This window comes from Colias croceus, chromosome 14 (genome assembly GCF_905220415.1).
Source record: "Colias croceus chromosome 14, ilColCroc2.1".
Taxonomy (NCBI): Eukaryota; Metazoa; Arthropoda; class Insecta; order Lepidoptera; family Pieridae; genus Colias; species Colias croceus.
This window is the reverse complement of record NC_059550.1, coordinates 6348204-6371097: the sequence shown is the minus strand read 5'-3', so window position 1 is coordinate 6371097 and position 22894 is coordinate 6348204. Positions and strand designations below refer to the sequence as shown.

At 31.6% G+C, this 22894-nt stretch overlaps 1 protein-coding gene across 6 annotated transcripts in view; it reads left to right on the top strand.

The window, feature by feature from the left end:
- Positions 1–22894, top strand: part of LOC123697382 (apoptosis-stimulating of p53 protein 2) — a 205491-nt gene that overhangs the window by 167814 nt on the left and 14783 nt on the right. For all 6 annotated transcript variants that reach the window (XM_045643877.1, XM_045643878.1, XM_045643875.1 and 3 more), the window contains 2 exons: positions 6485–6631; positions 12178–12304. In XM_045643877.1, the coding sequence (XP_045499833.1) occupies positions 6485–6631; positions 12178–12304 (274 nt within the window). The remainder of the gene's footprint in view (positions 1–6484; positions 6632–12177; positions 12305–22894) is intronic.

Sequence of the window (22894 nt, the reverse complement as noted above, 5' to 3'; positions counted from 1 at the left end):
AATAAAACCCGCTATTCACGTAAAACTTGACTAAAAATGTACTTTTTGGCAAATATGAATGGTAGACTTTAATTTGTATGACATTTAACTGCCAATAAACTTTCAAATAATATATGTTACTTCTTTGTTATTTAATATAGGAATATCAATTACTGTACAGCTGTGATTTATGTAAGATTATGTTTAATGTTTATCATATTTGTACAGAGAAAAATCAAATAACTGTGAAAATGAGCATCAATTATTTATTATTCCTCCTTGCAAAAAAAGCAGGGAAGAACTTATGAAGCAACAACAAGAGTTGCATGAAATTAGAATCCAACAGGAAAGGGAGACTCATGAAAAAAGGCTCTAAATACTTACTTTGGAAGAGGAATATTATAAGAAAACAATAATAAATTTACAAAAATCTGAATATATTCATTTAATTATAAAAATAAGTTTCAATATGACTGTGTTTATATTTTCCCTTAATTTTCGCATTCATCTTCTTATTCTTCTACATTATTAGGGACAGTTGGATTTGTTTATTGATTTTCAATGCCTGTAGGATCTAGAAAGAAACAAAAAAAAGAATTAAAACATGGATAGCATTTATGTATTGGCATTATTAAATATAAGTACTTTGTTTGCATAAGAAAGTAGTTTGCGTAATTACCTTGATTCAAAATAGGCTCATTAATTAGTATTGATAAATTGTGCAAAACTGCACCAGTTATAATCGTGATCTTGATCACGTGGAGGAATCCTCACATCGTATCATTAAGAATGCGGAATCTTTGTTTCCACACCCCGAAGCAACGCTCGACAGTTATAGTAACTTATAGTTATTATTCCTCGTTCGCATGTGACTCAGATCGTATATGCTTCCCAAAACTACGACAGGAATTCTTCTTCTTTCAGGTCCAGAGGATTCACGCTCTGTTTATAAATTTTTTTTGACGCCTACGAATTCTAAAATCACGAAGCACCTGCACATCATTCGTAAAATCCTTGCTCAAACTATCAATATCCATTTTACCAGAGTTATTTTACTGCGAAGTGAATAAAAACACAAATAATATACTCTTGGCAACTACAAAACGTCAAATGTTTGACAATATATCCGCCATGATGTCTCTCAAATAGATTTAAAACAGGGTCGGACGTTTCTTAAATTTTGACATTATTTAACTGTTACTTAAACACCTCTCAACACTGAATTGGGTTTATAAGTGAAAAAAAACGTTGATCAACAGCTAAGAGGGGCTCTTAAATTTGAGAGACGTTTATAAGTAAGGCTGTTAGAAATTAAAGACTTTTTAACGGATTTTAAACGCGATTTAATCTATTAGTACACAATACCCATGCAAAAAATCTGTGATTTTTTAAACATAAATATCCATTTAAAAATGTTTTAATATATTTTCTATCATCGTCCAAACTGCAGGTTATTTTAAAGGTAAAAGTAGTGTATTAAATGGTATTTTTTTATATAGAATTAATATACGTAAATCCTAAGTAGAAATTAAATTCGTTTACTCTAGTTATTTAATCAATTTCCTCGTCTTATAATGTCAAGTTCACACGTCTGTATGTTTTATTCATAAGGGTCTCTACACATCCCTCGTTACACGCTCTCGTACTCTGAGTGGCGTTAATTTCATTTGTAATGACCCTTTTTATAACACTGACAACGCATTCTTATGTCGTTTCATTAAAACTTTCCTTAATTAAATTTTAAGTGGATGGTATATGTATTTTGTGGGTTTGTAACCCACTGAACATTGTAACTTGATGGGTAAAAAAAACACTTTTTGAACAGAAAATAAGACTTGACATACATCTAAAATACTTTAGTTTTTCACTTAAATATTCACGTATAGGAGTCGGCACTGTACAAAAGAAGAGTAACATTAATCAAATTTTGTGTATCTCAGACATTTCTTGAGCCAGCGAGGTCATTCCCAACTGAATTAAACTGTAAGCGCCAGTTTCACATAAAGCGAGCAATTAATTTGAGAGGTCGTTCCTTTGAAACGTTCCTTGCACCGAAAGGAAAGCAGTTAGCAATTTATGAACTGCGCAAACACGTGGGCTAAGCTGTAATAATGACTCGGTTAGCTGTAGCTGAGCTGCGATAATATAGCATTTATAGCCAAAGCCGTAAAGTTCAATTTCCTTTAATATTAAAAGGAGAACGTGGTTGTTTTTCTAAGAATAAGAAGTAGAAGATCATTCATAATATTTGTGGAGGTTCTTATTATTCTTTATCGTATGTGGATATTGCAGTAAATACTAGATCTTATTAAAATAAAACAGATTAAAATTAAGAAAGCTTCGATAGTAACAGGCACAGTTACAAATTAAAGTCATTCGTCAAATCTGCGAATAATAAAGCAAACTACAATAAAAATATTTCAAGCGAATCCATAAAGGAATCACAAAAAATCATAAGCTTCACAAGGCATTCAACATTACCATAAATGGTTGAAGAAATATCGTGGGTTTTGTAAGGAGCACTCTTACTGTGGGTCCAACAATTCGCAGGGGACGCTAGTGATCCGTGGTACTTTAATGAGTGACCTTTCCACATACGTCTATAGGATCTAGGCCGAATACATAAGTAGTATAAATGTTTTATCATTCGTTTCTAGGTTGGTAACTACCTTGACCCTATATTTATGGAGGTCTTTCGCTTTTAGTTATTTAACGTCCAATTTAGGACAGGTACGTACATTGAAGACATTTTTCACTATTGTTTCCTTTACATTTTGTGTTAGTTTCGACGTCGTGAACTAGTTATTTCTAATCTGTTTCGGAATGTTGTGTAATGTGAAGGTATATTGTCATTATCAATTAGATTTAGTTTTTAGTTAGCAATTCTACAACTAAATCTTTTGTCAAAAATGTTGTCCCATTAGCGAATAAGATCATTCTGTTATCGTCGTTAAAACGCCTTAATAGTTCTTTTCGACAATGGCCACTTAATATAGAATTTCCTGCCAATTTTCTTTTGTCTGAATGCCTTACTTTTTCTGTACCTACGGAAAAAGTAAAATATTGTTGTGACACATATTTTCACGTATTTTTACAATACGAAGAAAAGGGAGTGGATATCGTTTTCTAAACATATCCACGTTTTATATTAAAGAAAGATCGAAGGATTTTGATCAATTTGGCCATGCGGGCGCTTTAAGGGGAGATAAATCCATCTGGATAGGTGTAAATCTCGGCAAATACTCCACCAGTGAGCTCCCGCGAAATAAAATTTTACGACATATCGTTTTATTATGTAACTTCATATTATATTCGTTTCTATTATTCAATAGCTGTTTATATTGCTATATTTGTGGTAACAATAACAAGTATATTTATTTTTTGGTTTGTTATTCCTTAATACATGTTATTATGATTTATAGAAATTGCTAAGTAAAAACGTAGATCAAAATCATTATTACCTATTAACATTAATCCAATATACTCATTGTTTTCTACTTCATTAATTATTCAATTTAGTTAACAGTATTTTAATATTATTTGATAACAGTATTTTGTATAGTATCTAAATATTTATTAAGTACTTAGTCTAATACGACTAACCACTTATATTAATCTGAACGTGCTACCACGGGCGGTTGAGTTCTTATCTATTATAGATCTCGTTAATACCTCGTTTACAATAAAGATTTCATTAACAAATTTCAATAGGATCATCCATAGGATAAGTGGAATCTATTAGGTTAGTTGATTAATCGCTTCGATTATGTGTAAACTCGTTAGCATAACACACAACAACAGATAGATAGCTATAACATAATAGAAGCTGTCACGCTATGTTTCAATGCTTACGTGCTTAAAAATAACGTTGACTATTTTTTTCAACTCATATTTATGTTGACAGAAGTTGTTTTCATCTTCTCCGTTTATATTTATAAAAAATACTTACCAAAAGCAAAAGATTTGTTTTCGTTGCATACAATTTATGTATTTTTATGTATAAAAAGTTATATATAAATATGCTTTATTCGCTTTTAACAAATTTAGTACTGTACGTGCTATTACCCAAAAGCAGTCCTTATTCGTGTCGCGATTCTTAACGTATAATTCGACGTTTCTGGAATTTTATTACTATCACTATCGATCTTTTTTTCTTTGTTATAGCTGTATTATAATTCGCATTAATTATTAATACTATTTCCATTGTTTCACTTATAGGTAGACCATATTATACCCTCAACCCTTTTCGTTACATCATTTACATATAGGATTTATCGGAATCCACTAATATAAACTCTTTAAATACTTCAGAACCTTCGTAAGCGATAACACTCGAGAAATCCTTTTCTACTTGAAAAGGACCTTCTTTATACATACAAAATTGTTGTATGTATAAACATTTAAAATATTTACATACCAACATTTAAAGCGATCATCTTTCTTTACAAAAAAGTCAATGCTTTTGTTACAACGGATATAATATAAAACATTTATCCAAAAGCACAGACGATGGTCGTATGGTAGGTAATCCGTGAATGGTGGACGTAAGCTAACCACAGGCTCCGCTGAACTACTATCGTGAAAAGACACTCATATTTTCAGCTTGCTGCAGTAATCCTCTCAAACAAATGGCAGATTCACATGGCCGGCTATTGAAAATTATAATGTATGACTTCATTGTAAGGTTTAATTCGCTGGGGCGTTCCGTGCTGATATTACGGACTTATCGGCTTTAAGCACGTAGTAGATAACTTTTGACGTGTTTAAAATATTGCAATTGATTTTCGTTTCTTTAGATTTATACAATGTTTTGACACATATTTACACCTTAAATGATGTTATGTAGGTAATCGTAATATAATGTAATATTGTCACACAGGAGCTTTGTTTTAAAGTTGACGATGATTTCAATTGTAAGGTAATATTCGAATTATTGTAAGGTTATCGAAAAAACACAATAACCAAATTTTACGGATTCATGTAAGGGATTATTATCGTATTCCAAATCCTTCATCGTCATGTTACACGAAGATATTTCGGATATTCACTTCCGAAGCCTTTGAATCTCCCAAAAGATTACAATATAGTGCGTACAAAAAGTATTGTGTTTATTAGACAAAAAACACTTTGTATTCAAAATGTTTCTTATCTAATACATATTATGATAATAGCATTTTTTATCATTAGCATAAAGGAGGCCTTTCGCAAGTCATCATAACCGTGGAGTGTTATAAAGAATTTCATACACATTTTTGAGATAGGGATGAAGGTAATTATTCATTTTGACACGTTTTGTAGCTCTTGTTTTAATATTTAAAATGTTATACCGGAGAATTTATTAATAGAAACAGAATTTTTTTTTAGAAAACAATCGACTTTTTATAATTTCTAATTTCCGATTCTTTAACTGTTATTTCTACCATTTCTTTCTAAGTCACGATAAATAGATTTGGTGGTAGTATTATCATAATTTTTAGTAGATAATTGTCAACTGTGATTAAGTTTCGGTGTTGGTGGTACCCAGTGGCTCAATTCAATTATCACGTTACTATGGCAACACTACAATACAAAGTCTAATCACATTTAAAATTAAACTGTAAATATATAATACTAGGACCTTAAATACATTGTTTGAATGCCGCAAATTTTGAAACAATGAATTGAGTTTAAGGTAAGAGTTGGTTTTACGTACAATTAGACTTTCTTACCTGGAGGGTGGGAAGTGAAAAATTAATGAACGTTTATGAAGAATTTACGACGCCCTTAGCGTGAATTGTTTTATAATAAAACCAAGACGTGTTATTAAGTAACAATAATACGTGACATTATTGTTATTTTATGTGTTTCTAACAGTTTATTATCCAATTAATGACACCACTTATAACTAAAAAACCAACATGAGTTTCTTTTAAATATGCCTAATCTGATGCATTATTTCAAACTAATAAGTTTAGTATTAGTACTACTACTACCTCTTATGTTGTAGATGCTAATTTGTAAAGACTTAAGTATCCCGCAAAGTTTTGAAAGATTTGCGCTCAAGCACCTTACTCTCAATTTAAAAGTTGGACTTCGTTGATTTTCAAAGGATAGAAATTTTTCCATTAAATCTGGAAAAATCTTTTTTTTTTATCTTATAAGTAGAATTGCGATTGCAATTTGCACATATTTTGTTCTCTTCAAAATATATGATAGGTTAAGTTACATCGATTATATTTAGTCAAAAATGTTAAGTGGCATTTTTTACATTGTAGCATAATAGTTATCGTTTTAGTCATAGAAAAACACCTTCATAGGTAATATAATAAAAGCAAATAAGGCGACCTTCGTTAAGATCCCATGGGCTATTGGCACATTTTCCATTTGCTACTTGAATCGCCGATAAAGAAGTTTTAAGTTTGTAGTTTGATAGTTAGAGATATCAGAATAACCGCACCTGACCATAAGCAATTATCTCCCCACTATTATTGTTTCATAAAGCTAATTAATAATGTATTGTCCACAGTTGGGGGAAGGGGTGGAGCTGACGCTCGGCGAGCTGCGCGCGATGGCGCTCCGGCAGCAGCAGCAGATCGACACCCAGCACCAGCTGCTGTGCGCCAAGGAGCAGAGGCTGCGCTACTTGAAGCAGCAAGAGGCACGACAGCACCAGGTAACAGGATTAACACATTTAGACCGCCTTCACATTAGGCGACTTTAGAAGCGCGGCATCTGTGCTGAAGTTGCGCGACTGTGGAGTTATCGAAATTTCATAGAATAAACGCTGTTCTTATAACGTGAAGGGATATGCTTTTGTCGTACTTCTATCGCGCTGCTAACGTCCTAATGTGAAGGCGCTCTTAAACCGCGTTTTTACTAGATTCCTACTCGCGAATTCGCTCGCGTAAGTACCTAATCTAAACCTCAAAGAAAAATAGAATAGAATGAAAAACAGGCCAACGTGGGTGGTGACTTTGTATTACAATATTGAATGTATTTATTTATTGATTGTCTCATAAAGCTAATTAATTGAATATTATTATTTTTAAGTTTAACTTCATTTGTAACGACGAGCATGACAATCTATATTCCACTTCAGTTATAATATTATTAGTAAAAATCCGTAAAAATATTGTGGGATGGGAATCTGTAGGGGATGGGAAAAATGACTGACTGATCAAAATTAATAGCTCATCATTTTTACTTCGCGTAATTATAATGAATGTTTGTCTATCAAAATGCATATTATATTATCCACTAGGTACCTAATATTTTTTCATTATTTTTATGCAAAGTTATAAATGATCGCGAAGCGCGCGCTCTTAATATGGAAGCAGGAAGACCATTTTAATTGTATTTTATAATACCTGTATATTATTACATTCGATAATTCCACGTACTCGCAAACAATAGGTTAAGTTTTTGAATAAATATACACAACATAGAATTGCATAAATTTACAAGTGAACAAATTGTTTATCTCGATAAACAATGTTGTAGCGGTTCCGCTTTCAACTTTTGCCAAAGCGTAATAAATTCAATTATCGATTTCTACCATCGCAATTAATGAGTTATTACTCTTGAAGACTAAAACTACTGAACCCAGTAAATGGGATTCCAACTGAATGCAAACGTTTGCTGGAAAACACTTAATACACGATTAATTAAGCTCTAGAACACTTAGAACCGCAAATGATTTTAATACGAGTAGAAAATAAATAGTCATTGCATTCAATTGTAGATAAAACAAACATATTAGTTAACTCATAATTATCATGTGATACGCTTTATTTTTTATCTAATGAATAAATACATAAAATTGAAATACAATTCCCTACTAGCTTTCTTCCCTGATTTGCTTATCTTTTGATACAGTTCTTCAGAAATTTGAGAGGCTCTAATGAAATTTTATGTAAATTCTTATTAAATTGAATATTATACAATAAGCGAATTCTAAAATAAGTACCTACACGTAGATTTCGCAATCCTTAAATATTTTTCTATCATATCGATGTTAAGTTTATAAATAATATTATAAGTAGAATTTCTGCTAAAGTTTTATAAAAACTGATGTTCAATATCGCTCCCGCTCGCTACAGTATGATTGCTTCTATTATAACAGTCGATAAAGCAAAGTTTGTTCATCCAATCTTTGTGTAAACCAGCAAGCTTCAATCTTCCCCGACACCTTTATATACTCCGTAAATTAAAACCAAAGAGAATCTGTGTGCGAGGATATGAGATTGGTTAAATGGAAAATTAGGATAAATATTTTATACATGCTTTGATAAATGTGAACAGAAAAAAACGTACATAGGTAAAATGAAAACTTACAGCTTTTGATCGAACTTATCGTTCATCTTTTAAAAGAATATAGCAAAACAAAGCACCCATTAAACATAATATTAAAAGCGTGTTAAAAAGCTTTGAATATGAATATCAAAGTCATAACAAAAACGGTAAAACCAAAACTCTGTCATCTTTCAAATATGCAAATATTTTGGTAAGATAATTAATTCGCAAATACGTTGTCGGCACTTGCACAAACAGGGTTATTAGCGGTGAGGAAGAACGAGCGAAATCCTATCAAATAAGCTTAAAACAGCTTCAGTAATGCCATTTAACAGCTTAATAAGATCGAGTGGAACGTGCGCTAAAACAGCGAATGTGTATCTTGGAATGGATATTTATATTAAACAAAGGATCGGGTTAAACCTATTATTGGGAAGATTTTATTTTCAACTACGGAGAATCTACTAGATTTTTAATGCATAATAATGAATAAATGTTCATTCAGTTGATTAGACTTAAAAACAACGCTTTATGTTAATATGTAGTATAATTTTGTTAGACTTGGGATATACCCGCATAATATCGTCTAGTTCTTGTTATACAGATAACTGGGTATTCCTATTATACCTAGGGAGAGGCTACGTCGAACTTAGTCATTATCTGAGCACATCTGTGTTGCGGAGAAATTGTGGGCGTTTGTAATAATTCCTCAAGGAGTATCATTAGTACTATCGTAGTATAATAATGTACTGGTTATTAAATGCACTGTAATACCTTATATTTCAAATGCCTTGTTACTACGGAATTCAGTCTTTCTCGTAAGTAAAAAAATATGTTGATAAATGCTATTGTACTATTACATATATATAGTAACATTATCAAAATACAAAAGAAAAATTCATTTCACTGTTTCCAAGAAACGTTTCTTTAATGAATAAAGTATCGCACCTTCAAGTGAGAACATTTATATTATGATTATTTTCATGGGATCGCGTTAATCTATTTAACCTTTATCTTGGACCATTGGAGCTGAAATTCTGCCTCGCTTTGACTTCAAACATTTGTTTTACACGAAGCTGGGTTTATTTTAAATGATTTTATCATGATAACTATTCACCAAATAGCTCGTGGTGTAAGAAACTTCCAGAAGTATTCGTGTACGCTCCTTTTGAACTTTATTTCCTTAGTTTGTATGTCAGTTTTATTAAATTAGGAAAAAGTATTGAGAGAGTTCTCGCCTAAAAGGTAAAGCTTACTTAATTAAGGGGATAAGCTTTTCTCGTACTTTGAAATGCTTTACATTTTTCCTTAATAACATTTAGTTTTGTCCCTTTTCGTTTTATCTGGGACTGAATGAAAGTCGACTGCAAATTACGTTTGTGTTAATTCAAAGCAGTTTTTATTTGAATTTCTTATATTCATTCATTAATGTTATATTCAAACCTACATGACTACTTTGACTAGTTCTTTTGTAAGAATAGAAAACGAAAATATAAAGAATATAAATTATAAAATAGACTTGATGTTAAAAATCGAGGTACCTATGAAAAAATATTAATGTGTCCTAGCAAAAGGCTTAATCGGCCGTATAATTTAGAGCCTCTGTATAATCTAGAGTCTGAAATTATTATAAAACTTCTATTAATGTTTATGAAATAGTCAGGTCAAAAGCGAATTAACATTGGGCATAACATAATCAAAATTAATTACTATTATAAATGATATTAAATCAACAAAATGATAACTATAATAGGTAACTTTAATTCATACAAAAAGTCTTAAATAAAAATAATGGATTTAAATAACTACAGAATAATTAATTGGAAGTACGAAGTGGAAATAGACCTGAAAACGAGAAATGGAAGTTTTTATAAATATTTAAGGCACGTTCTTAAATTAATAAAAAATGTTGATGGAAGACCTAAATTCGAGTTTTACTCTATCTATTAAAATTATTTTCCATTTTTGGATGGATTGTTGTCATTTATTAATTGGCTCTTGTTTTAATATTCGGAAGATATTCTGAAAATTATTTAATATCCTTCTGTTAAATGACGATTTGCTTAACTTGTTAGCAAAAACCTCAATTGGAAATAATTACATTTTCAGCTCTTTTACGCTTTAAATGGTTTGTTATAGCTAAATGAAATCTTAATCAATATATTGTGCTTCACATTTTCATTCCGATTCGTTGTAAATAAGTATTATTTAATATTGTTTTTAATACGGGTTTAAAACTTGTGAAAAAAAAATGTATTTGATACATATCCATTCATTTTCGATTCCTAAAGTTGGATTGAAAATCGGATATCACAAGCAAATTTACCCTTACATAATATCGTATATCCTCTCTATATCCATATTCCGACCCGTATGACAATACCATGTATCGTGTTGTTGACTGAACTTGTCGCTAACAACAGCTGAATACACTGCTCGGAAATTCCTGTAAGTATTATGTTTAATACATGTTGTTAATCTTTGGCTGAGCTTTCAATGTAAAGAATGTAAATAAACACGAAGTTTCGTTAGTTATATTATGTAACTGATGTTAATTGGAATGGAGTATCTATTTTCATACGATATTTATGGTAATATATCATGCTATCGTTATTACTGTAGTTTCGGCATATTAACTTACTAATGTGGTTGGTAGATGATGTCTTAACAAATGTGAAGGACAATTGCTGTCCAAAAGCACCCAAAAGTTGTATTATATGGTGTCTAATGGTTTAAGGTCTGGTAAGGTTGGGAAGTGAACATTATGAATGTTGGGTTTAGCTGGGTTTTTTACATTAAAAAACGTGAGGAATTCTTTGTTTTAGTGCGCAAGTTATTGCCAATATATTCTTTAATTAAACTAAATAATAATTTATCTTTGCAAATTATCAACTATAGCTAGAAGGTAAAAAAAAACGAAATGCACATGGACCTACAGAGGGAATAAATAAATAGCTTAGAAAAAGTAGAAAGTTTCAACTTTCTATTTTAAAATCTCATTTAAAATACTACGTTTAAAATTCTAGATCCATTATAGAGATACAGAGATGTAGGATATTCACAGCTTTACTCGAATTTCTGGTTAATGCTATGACAAAATTTGAAGCGAAATATAAAATGAGCTTCTTTGTTACGCCTAAGTTTGCCCACTTCTTTCGGCTGCCTTACAGAATTGCAAGCAGAAAAATTATTTTATGTAATTTTAAAATGTTGTTTCCTGAGTTAAAATTTCGCATTCAATTGTACAATCTTGGACAAAAAATAGAAGAGCAAACATCTAAAGGGTATCTAATGATACTCAGCGGGCCAGATGTAAAAATGGAAAGGGATACAATTTGTCCTTTATACCATAATTCCCAATTTCGGAGTTTCTTTGTAAATTCTCGTAGCGATAAAATGAATATAATTTAGAATCCGGACTTAATAAATCTCCAAGTCGGGAGGCGGCCCGTTACCCTAATGCGATATTTATCGTTTGCCTAAAAGAAATAAAGTTCGCACGCAATAAATACCGCTATAACATAAACAAGATTGGCATTGTCGGCTTTCAAGCAGAATAAATTATCCTTTCCCGCTGTATTCATTTTTAAAATCTCGGGAGTGGGAATATTTTATCTGCGTGAGAGAGAATTGCGTAATTGTATTGTTTGCTCTGTTGAAGATAAATAGTTCAATTATTTGGCCTTTTAGATTTATTTCTTAGTGTTGAACAATGGTGTTGCAGTGCTGTAAATTGTAATTTATCATTTCGGATGATGTATCATTTACTGGTTAAAATTAAGTTGTTTTATGAACATAAAAAGAAATGCGAAATTACTTGAAAAAAAATCCTATGTATGCATTAATGTAGGTATTAATTTTGAAGAAATACACATTAAATAAGGTAATTATTATTGTATTTGTGTTAAATAATGTTATTTTGCTCAGGTGGCAGTAGAAGGCGAACGGCTACGAAGGTTGCGCGAGCGCGTAGAGGCTCAAGAGCAGAAACTACGCAGGCTACGGGCGTTACGCGGGCAGCTCGATAGGAACAAACAAACTAATATAGCTCTTAGTGAGTATAAAATACATTCCATTTTACCTTGTTTCAATTTATATACTAGTAGTAGTTAAAATAGTTTACGAGATTATATTAAGGTTATTATTTAAACTATTAACTAGGTTTATATACATTTTCATTAAGTGATAGGTATTCCTATTATTAAGTTAAATGCGATATTATCAAGCTTTCTTACTTCATAATAATTTAAACTACAACAACATTTATAAAGCATTTTTTTAGTTTAGATATTTAGGTATGTAGTATATACTATGCTACTACGAGTTGAGTACAATTTAACGACCATCAATGCAGAAAATTATACAATGACCACTTGATAATATGAAAATAAACCACGTACAAATTATTTTCAACGTTCCCTAATATAGCGTCGATTGAACGAGTCGCCAAAAATACCAAATATTTATTTATAATCACGTTGCATCGGCAATCATTTTATTTGTGTTGTATTTCCAGCAATTAAGTACAAATTGATGGTTTGTGCAGTGACGTAAGAGGATTGGTGGAGGATTGAATACGATACAATCTTTACGGTTAAAGTCCATTTAATTTGTGCAATTTATTGACTATCTATATTTGGCATCGCGAATTTTCACTAATTGCCTACTTATAAATTATTATAATGCATTCAAATGGTAGACGAATTTTTTGGTAGCTTTTGTAGAATTATTTAATGGGTGAATTGTATTTATTTTTAACACGAGGGGGTTTTTAAATGGTGGGGTCTAAACACAAAACCTAATAAATTATATATGTAAAACCTTTTTGTTTAATTACTGTATTTAAAAAAAACCGCATCAAAATCCGTTGCGTAGTTTTAAAAATTTAAGCATGCATAGTGACATAGGGATATAGGGACAGAGAAAGCGACTGTGTTTAATACAATATGTAGTAATACCTTCAAAGAAAAGATTAAGTAAAATGTAAAGGTATAAATCCATATTTAACTTAGGCTGACATTAATTATATTTAGTACTCTCTTGCTCCCTTGATTATAAATTGAATCACAATAACTCCAGCAGTTACGAAGTGCGGTTAATCTGCGAATTAATGTGCATACTGCGACCCGACCCAACTTGGCTGAATATAGTTATAATATTACCACTGACTAATGACGGCCCATCTGAGGTTAGCCTTACGGATTTGCGACGACATACCGTAAAACCGTATGTAGTATGACATTAAATAAGGCTTCAAAACTTTTTAAAGTTTATACAAAGCTGAATAGGGAAAGATTTTGAGTAATTTGAAAAATTGTAACTAAATGTAAATGAATACCAGAAATCGACAGCGACTTTGTTTTACGCTATATAGTGATATGCCTCAATTATAGCGCTTCAAAATATAAGGTACATACATACGTGTTTGCATAATTTTGATAAGCAATTAATCGCCATTAAATTATTGAAGTCTATTGTCGTCTAATTGTTATGACGATAATACACTAGTAATTAATTTGATGTTGTGTGTACGTATTACATTGATCAACTCATAGTCATAGAGTGTGTATCTGTGGCTTAAATACTTGAAGACGTGACCCTAAAGATTAATTATTTTAATTAATTCTTTAATTTTTAATGTGCAAGATTGGCGTAAAACCATACGCGTCTAATTTATTTGGTCCCCAATTTTTTAAATCATTTTTCGGTTTCCAAACGCAAATTATATGAGATATAAAACTCTGCTTGCTATTTTAGCTCATGAAAATTTATTGTTTCACAATACATTTACATAATGTGCTCGGCACAAAATGTGTAATGGCGTTAAGTCACATTTTTAGGTATATTTTTCTAAACAGCTGCCCTTGGTTGAATAAATATTTAACAGGATAAGGTTCAGTTTTATTTCTTTATTTTTATATTTTATGGACTAACTATGAATATATCATCTAAGAAATACATGCTATAGGATAGGGGCATACACGTTACTTCATATGAGTGGCAAAAATTAATGGAATACAATAAATAAGTAAAGATGAATTATTTAATGTATAGATTATTCAAACGCTTCGTTATCAATATGTGAATATCCTTTGAAAATCGCATTCAAATTCTCTCACACAATAGCAATTCATAATAGGTACCTATTTCTAAAAGTATCTGCCTAATATTTCACCTTCGCTATTTATTATCATTATCTCTCTAGCTTTGTTAAAGCGTTCTAGAAAATTCCAGTTAGTGTATAATTTCGTATCGCCGTATTGGCAGAAAATCGATAACGTCGTTTATTATTAATAAGAATTGCCAGAGGGTACGATCGATGGAAGTTTTTAACAAATAGTTTATTTCGAAGCTACAGTTTATACAGGAAGGATGTAATGATCCTCTTATTTTCTCTTTCAATTGTAACAAACTTGCTCATTGTTTTATTTTATAAAGTATATTTGTTTTGCGCTAAGAATAGGTACTCTGGAGAGTGTTAAGTATAAAAGCTCTTTATCTTAAAACTCATACTGGAAATAGCGTTTAATATATCGACTATAACAATTAAAACCAAGTTATGTTACTACATAAATACTATATAACTATTCCACGCATTTAAATATTAAGTTTTACTACATGAGAATATTGTGCAAAAAGAACGTAAAAAATCTTTTATCACTATAACAGATGGACGGGTCGTAAGCAGATTTTATATTCAGGGACATTATTCGATTTAAGAATGCTGATCTAAAGTAATAATTTAAAAAATTCAATGTAAAATTTGGAAGGATCTAATAAAGCACACCTGGGACCTAGTGTCGTCAAATCGAGATGAAGTTTATACCTTATTTACGCAACGACCTCCAGTGAAATTAAAATGGGAAAGTTAATTAACTTTGTTTCAGCGAAATATCGAAAAACATAATAAATAATTTTAATCTTATTGCTACTTATAACACTTATCGCCAAGTCCTATTAACACGGTTCATTTGATAATTAAAATAGAAACTGTTTTTTTTTTTAAATTACGTATGTTCCTTGTAATAGAACATTACAAGTTAGATCTCTGTTTCACACATATATATAATATAAAATTAGAAAATTGCTGATAATATCACATTAATAGAGTATAGAATACTTAACATAAATCTAGTACTTTTAAATGTAAGCACAATCACAAATTGTTTTGACCAAAACCAGAATATCAACCATGCCATATTATGGACGAGTTCCAATTGGCTTTCAAATGCAAGCCCGTCGGTAATTATCAGTTACAGGCATACTGGATATCTTCGATCTGAATCCCAATTAATATCGAGTCCATTCCCTAGAGGCGGGTTGCGGCTATCTATGACACTTCAAGTATGCAGCACAAATCTTGCTACATGAATGGAGGGTTGAATTGGAGTTTCGTTTGCGAAATGTTCATGTTTTTGAGGGTGAAATTGAGTGACTGATGGTTACAAACAGGCATGAAAGGAGGAATAAATGTGATATGTACCTAATGTACATTTGCACAATTTAATTATTGTAAAAATGTTCATACATTAGTATAAAGTTGAAAAGTACTTTTTGTATTGTCGGTTGCCAATAAATAGTCTTATTGTATATGACACAAATACAAATGGAAAATGCAAAATGAATTTTTACATGAAATCATGGACACAGAAAAGCGCGGCGGAGCATTATTCAATACCGGTGCAAGTCCGTTCTCTCCAACGCTCGTTTGGAATCAAATGAATTTTCGCTTCGCAAAAATTGACTCAAACGTGAGAATTTTTGGCTCATAGCTCTCTTGTTACGCGTGGACTAATCGATTTTCGATTCAATTTTGTTGGTGCTTTTTATTCAATGTTCAACTTACGTGATGATAGAATGAGTTCATGCAATAAGGAATATAATTATAAGTATATTGAACTTTTACAAAATAGGAGATGTATAATTGTATTGTAGATGTATTTGAAAACACAAATGAAAAATAAACTTATACTAGAATCATTAGAAATGTTAAACATTTAGACCACACAGAAATGTACCATTATTTGTGCACGTGAAAGCTTAATAAAGGTCAGATGTTATCGCGTAAATAATACGAACACGTGATTTATATGCAAGGTTTTTAGTACATGGTATTTATTGCACGTGATACATACATATCAAAGCCTAAAATAAAATTATAGTCACTGAATTTACTTCAAATTATTATACAAAACATTGATTTTTTACGTTTAGATAGATTGTGTTTTTATATGTTTGTAGTTTGTACTACCAAATACCAAACTTTAAGTTACTCGAAAACAGTTTAAATTTTAGTCCATAAAACTTGACACGTTATATGGAGCTAGTAGATTTTCGGGTTGCAGTAAGACCCATCGTTACACGCCTTTGAATTGCGGAGAGGCTATGAATCGAAAAGGTGAAATTGACATTCCGATCTGAACCCGCATAGAACATGTAGTTTTTACTCACTGGAAATTTCACATCTGTATTTGCTATCTTGCAGTTAGACCAAAGCTTTTTACATTTTTGTGTTGGAGATAAAATTCATGTAAAAAAGCATTGCTATAACTTCCAACTATGTCGCTTGCTTTATTGTTTTATATTAATTCTATGTAGTAATACTTCCGAATAGAAATTGTGTCCCTTTTGACGTACCTACTTAATTTTTGGATTTTAAAATTTATAAGATTCAGTATAAATATCATATTTATTAGAAGTTTATATATGTAGATCGTGATTCAAAACTCGGTATATTATGAGTGCATGCACTGGATTATGAATCAAGTCCAATGTCAAAAGCAGTCTGCACTCAAAATAGATGCTCTTGATCTGTTAATACGACCCAAATACTAATAATTTATTTCAACATATTATTAACATTGAATCGCCGCGAACGTTGTGATATTGCAAAATTGTTTCGGGAATTATTTTGTTTACATCGTAAGGATTACCGGATTAACTTAGGAAGATAAAAAGCTAACGATATTTAGCCGGGCGGACTCGCTGGTCCGCTCTCAAATTGTTGTTACGAGTTGTTTACAATATTCGCGTATGTATTTGTACATATATGTTTGATAATAGGATCAATGTTGTGTGTAAAGAATCATTTTAAACAATATCTATGTAATAAAAATATATGTGTTTAAGCGTAATGTTAACATAATTGTCGCAGTAAGTATTAATTAATAGCACAGATAATAAAAAATGTTAAATAGTCGTAACAATTTTGTTTTACAACGACAGTGTGATCAAATATACAAATTTATATAAGTACTGAATAAATACTTATACGCTTATAAGGTTATTTAAACAACCATATTCACTAGTGGTAGAAAGCAATTTCTTCCTCTATTCCGTAGTGGAGCGTGCTCAAAGTGAAACTGATTGAAAAGCGATCATAACTTTAGAAACTTTAGCTGTTGATGTATACAGAATATTATTTGCAAAATGTTGCGTACATTTGAAAGGTTCACTCTTGTTTTTGACAGTGTTTGAATTAAAATATAGAGGTAGGCGATGAAACATAATTGCGGCTATATTTTTTGAAGTAAAACTTCTCTAGGCGCGTTGAGAGTAAAAATTTAAGGTCGCGTCATGTCAATACCGGCACGAATGAAGTTAGGCAAGGATTTTGGTATCTTTGATTCTTGCCAAAGAAGTTTCACTTCAGACACGTGTGCTCAGCACACACGCACTTTTTTAATAGGAGATGTAATCAATTAAATAGGTTTTTTTTTTAAACACATCTCATGTTTTGTACATGATAAAGTGCAAAGATTTTCTCCGTGACATTTATCTCATAAGGCTTATGTGAAAAGTTTTCCATTGGTAATTTAAAGCACTCATGTATATAAACGCAAGCTAAGGCGTTCGTGGAAAAGCCATACAGAGATTTATTCTCATTTTATTTCCCAATCTCTCTTGATTACTTTAAATCCGACTCTATCGGTGGAGATTGTTCAATTTAAGAAGGGTTTTGAACCTTTGTCTCTCAAATTCACAATATCCAATTACTTAAAGAAATCTCTGTTTCCCAAAAGATTTCGCTAGATGAGTGTTCTGAGAACGACAATAAAATAAAGATCCAGAATGATAGTTACAAGGGATATAGTTTGTTCCAAGTCGGTTATTCTCCAAATTGATTTTAGAAATGAGAGCCGCAATTGCTAGATGTATTTGATATCCGTGAAAAAAGGTAAGGAGAAAATAGTATCGAATTAATGGACTTCACAGAATGTGCTTCGATTTTTTTGGCTATCTTTGAAATTGTTTGAGGTCGATGAGTTTGTCGTAGAAGCTCAGAACTCTCTGTTTCTAGGTATTCATAATTGGTAGTTGGAAGTAGTTATGCGATGTCAAGAATTTAATTGTCTCTTGTGCTACGTCCAGTCAACATTATATGAAATAATTGAATTATGATTTTGTGAAATTACTTGTACGATGAACTAACTATTGTTTAAACTCCTAGTTACATCTACGTTTTCCATACTACATATTCCATTTTAGATATATTATTGCCGTATATGTAACTACAAGTATGATTTGAAAATGAATATCTCATTAGCCACAATAGCATGGGTTCGGCGGAAGATATGAATCAAAACATTTATAATTAGGAAATATAAAACCTTTTAGCCAAATACGATGACAGGGGACATCGTACCACCCTTCAAGTGGCACGACACAAGTCACGCACTCGACTCTACTTGACTATCGATTTCTAGACCACGATCAAAGTAGTGATTCCTTCTAAACGTAGGAGTGTTCAATGTTCATTGCACCTTGAATTTCGAGAATTTACGTTGAATTTGTCCCGAAATGAAAGCTTATTTCAGTAATGCTAGAACTTTGTCAGGCACGTAATATATTATGCGCTAGTTACAGTTGTGTCGCTTTACACTTTAACTTGTACATTAAAATTTATGTTTCGTCATAAAAATATTTGACAAAAAAACATGTGTGATGTTATACTGTGTTTCAGAGTTTGAAGAAGATTTAGCAATTTCGCTTGTGTGTTAAGCTCTTAATTTATACAAGTCGGCACTGAAAATGCATTATTTTCTTCTTGTATGATATATGTAAAGGCTTAACCACGCTATGTTATATTTAAACGTTGCGTACCGAAAATGCAAAAAAGTCTATTCGCGGTGTATGTACGATCATTATTCATTCAAATCGTTTAAGAGCAAAACCATTTATAACTGTCTGTTCGCCAAGTTCATGTTGGCAAATGTTTTTGCGGTCTGGAACACAGGGTCTGCCCTCCGAATGGGGAATTTAGTAGGTTCAACAATGTTTCGGCTAATCACTAAAAGTTTGTACCACATAATGATGATTGCTACTAGAGCAACTAATTAGTTGAGCTCTAATTTGCACACGAATTAGTGCTGATTGCGCACTTACGTTCTATCCGAATTGATTTTTTTAAAGACGATCAGGCGAAGCTAAATAAAAAAAAATCTAAACATATATTCTGGTAATAGGAAGGTTTAATTTAATATATGTTTTGAAGTGATATGAAAACTCAATTATCCTTGCAGAAAATTGTTTTGCGAACAGGGACCAAATGGGTCAATATCAAAGAACTTAATGAAACAAATAACATTTCCATTGAGACGTGACGCCCAATAAATGTACTGCAAATATTCAGATCTTTTTCGCCAATCTACAAAGCGTATATAGAGCTCTGTGATACAAAGGATGAAGGCTGCTGGAAATCCCATGTAAATTTTTAAGCCTCGTGAATTTTTACTTTAGATCCGATATACGCCATTTTCACGTTGTCCAGGCAAGACTTATTTAAAAGCAATTTTTCGTTTATTGGAACATAAAAATATGCAAATATTTTAAAACATGTTAAAATATTCATACGCACTAAAAACTAACATCGTTTGAGGGTTTTTATGTAAAAAAAATATATTCGTGAAGTGTAAAAGTTTAATAATAATTGTTAATTGTTAAAAAGTTTAAAAAAATACCTATTCTCAATTTGATAATCCACTTTATTGCAATGATACTCTTTACAATAAATTACCAATTCATATGCCTATTTATAACGACAACAAAAAAAAAAGATAAAAATTGCAAGAAACGTTTTGCTTGACAATGAATTATACTGCAGGTATTATTATACGCCCATATAATGAGTCCGATCAGATCATATCAAAAAAGATAAAGTAAAATAAGTATAACACAAAGAATCTAGTTACTCGAGTTACAAAGTGACTTGTCTTTCCTCTTCAGCAACTACTTAATCTTCCGGGAACTTTGTTTTTTCTTTTTTATTGCGTCACTTTGAGTTATTGTAGCGTTGGCATGTCTTAAGCGTTTTAAATTGTGTCGCATTATACTTTCTTCTTGCGTTTTTAATTGAGCTGACTTTGTGTTAGTTAATCGCGAACATTCTAGAACAATATTTTATTTGACGACTATATTGGCGCAGTTGGTAAGGTTGACTTCCACATTAGAGAAACATTTGTGGCATAAAATATGTTGACTGCGACCTCATTCTGTAATACCTTTTACAAACTAGACAACACGCTACATAGCTACATATTTAATAGTTGTACTTTTAATGTAACTGGAACGCGTTTAGTACATTTAAGCATTTAGTTAAAGGTAGGTACTCTATGTAAACGTTATTTTGTTATTAATAAAAATATACTTCGTACGTTTGTTTAACCGTTATATTTTTAAATCATGTTAAGAATAACACTTCTTCTTCAAACTATTATATTTATAATTTTTTTATTATTATTCCATATATTCAACTGAAACTGTTCACCGGCAGACATGACACAATTTAAATTTACATTGTACACTGTACATACAATAATAGTTATAAAAATAAATATTTCCGAAAAGCAAGCAATGCGTCCTCCGTAAAAAAGCCGTATTGTTATTATAAAAAGGCTTTTAGTAAATTTACGGTCTCGTAGATAACGTGGCTGGCTATACATCATGTACAACCGCAAAGCTGCTCCCATTCAGTGGCTTTCCCAAACTGCTGTCTTGTACCGATAAGCTGACTTATTGTGAACGTAATTAAATATCTTACGCTTGGTTGTATCTCATTATTATCATTTCAATTTTGGAACTATTTTTACTTCTTTATAATTTTATGGTTAGAAATAAAGAGTAGCTTAGAAATAAACAGTATACAAATATATCTCTTTTGAAACCTATTTTAATTTTTAGGCACCAGTCTCTCACAACACTAGTTGATAAGCTCACTCACTCATGTTGTGATGAGATAAATAAAGTTAAGTATATTTTATTTTTATATCTTCTCATAATATAATATATGCATTATACACGAATACGTGTACGAGCTCACATTACAGGGTAAACTAATACTACTTGTAAAATAACCTTAGATACAACAAACTACCCGTAAAAGATTTTAAGGCAACTTTCAAATCCTATGTCTATTTTGTAAATGAATGGATCATGGAATCACAGCAATAGGTATCAATTAGTGTTGCCCAAATTCAGTCTTGGTCTTGCAGTCTTGGTCTTGCGTCTTGCGTTTTTGCAAGACCAAGACCAAGAACAAGACCGCGTATTTTTAGCAAGACCAAGACCAAGACTGACCGTGCAAGACTTGAGCAAGAACAAGACATAGCCTGCAAGACTCTTGCGTCTTGCAGCTAGGACTTAGCGCTATTTCACTGAGTAGTTAGGTGTAACAGTTCGGTGTATAACTAGGTAGGTACGCTTAGGAATTCTATGAGACGCAAAAAACTGTATCAAAGAATATGAAAAACTGGACCTATGCGCATTACTAGTTATTTATTAATCTGCTTGATCTTTACTATGGCTATGTTAATTCAAGCTCACAATGTTCCAATTCTAATACGTTTTTCTAAGATTTAAAGTAAACTTTAATAAATAGTAATAGACTAATAGGTAATTGCAAGACTTGCAAGACTTGCAAGACTCTTGCTGCAAGACCAAGACCAAGACCAAGACTGGGAGCGCAAGACCAAGACCAAGACCAAGACTAGGTGTATTGGCGCAAGACCAAGACCAAGACCAAGACCAGATGTATTGGCGCAAGACCAAGACCAAGACTGGCTAAGTCTCGTCTTGTTCTTGCATTTGGGCAACACTAGTATCAATACCGTTTATGGATAATACACATTAAACAATAGCCACTATACTAATTAATATATTATACATAGGCATATAACGCTATGAATTGGCCAGGCTACAAGTGGTCTAGCCATCGAGTGCTCTAAGCCTAAGTGCTCTTCATACCAAGAACCAACCTGGAACCACTTCTATAATAGACATGATGCGGGCCACTCATCATTGATAGGCTATTTTGCCAAAATTTTGTTGTTTGGAGATATTTATCGGCTCGCCTATAGGTAATAGATTGGAGGAATCCTTTTGTGGGATAAAGAACGTTGAGGATTTCAAGCAATGTCTGTAACATTTAAAATGCGATTTCGAAGAAATGATACGAATATCTTTATCATATTTTAAATGTCTAATTTGAAAAAAAAATGCAAGATTTAGGATTTAACGTTCTTTCTACGTCTACTTGATAAGTTTAAAAAAAATCTCAAGATGTAAAATGTGGTCAAGCTAATCAGTAACATCTAATAGCTAAAAGTTATATCTAAAAGTAGCAAAATCTAGGAATATAACTAAGCTA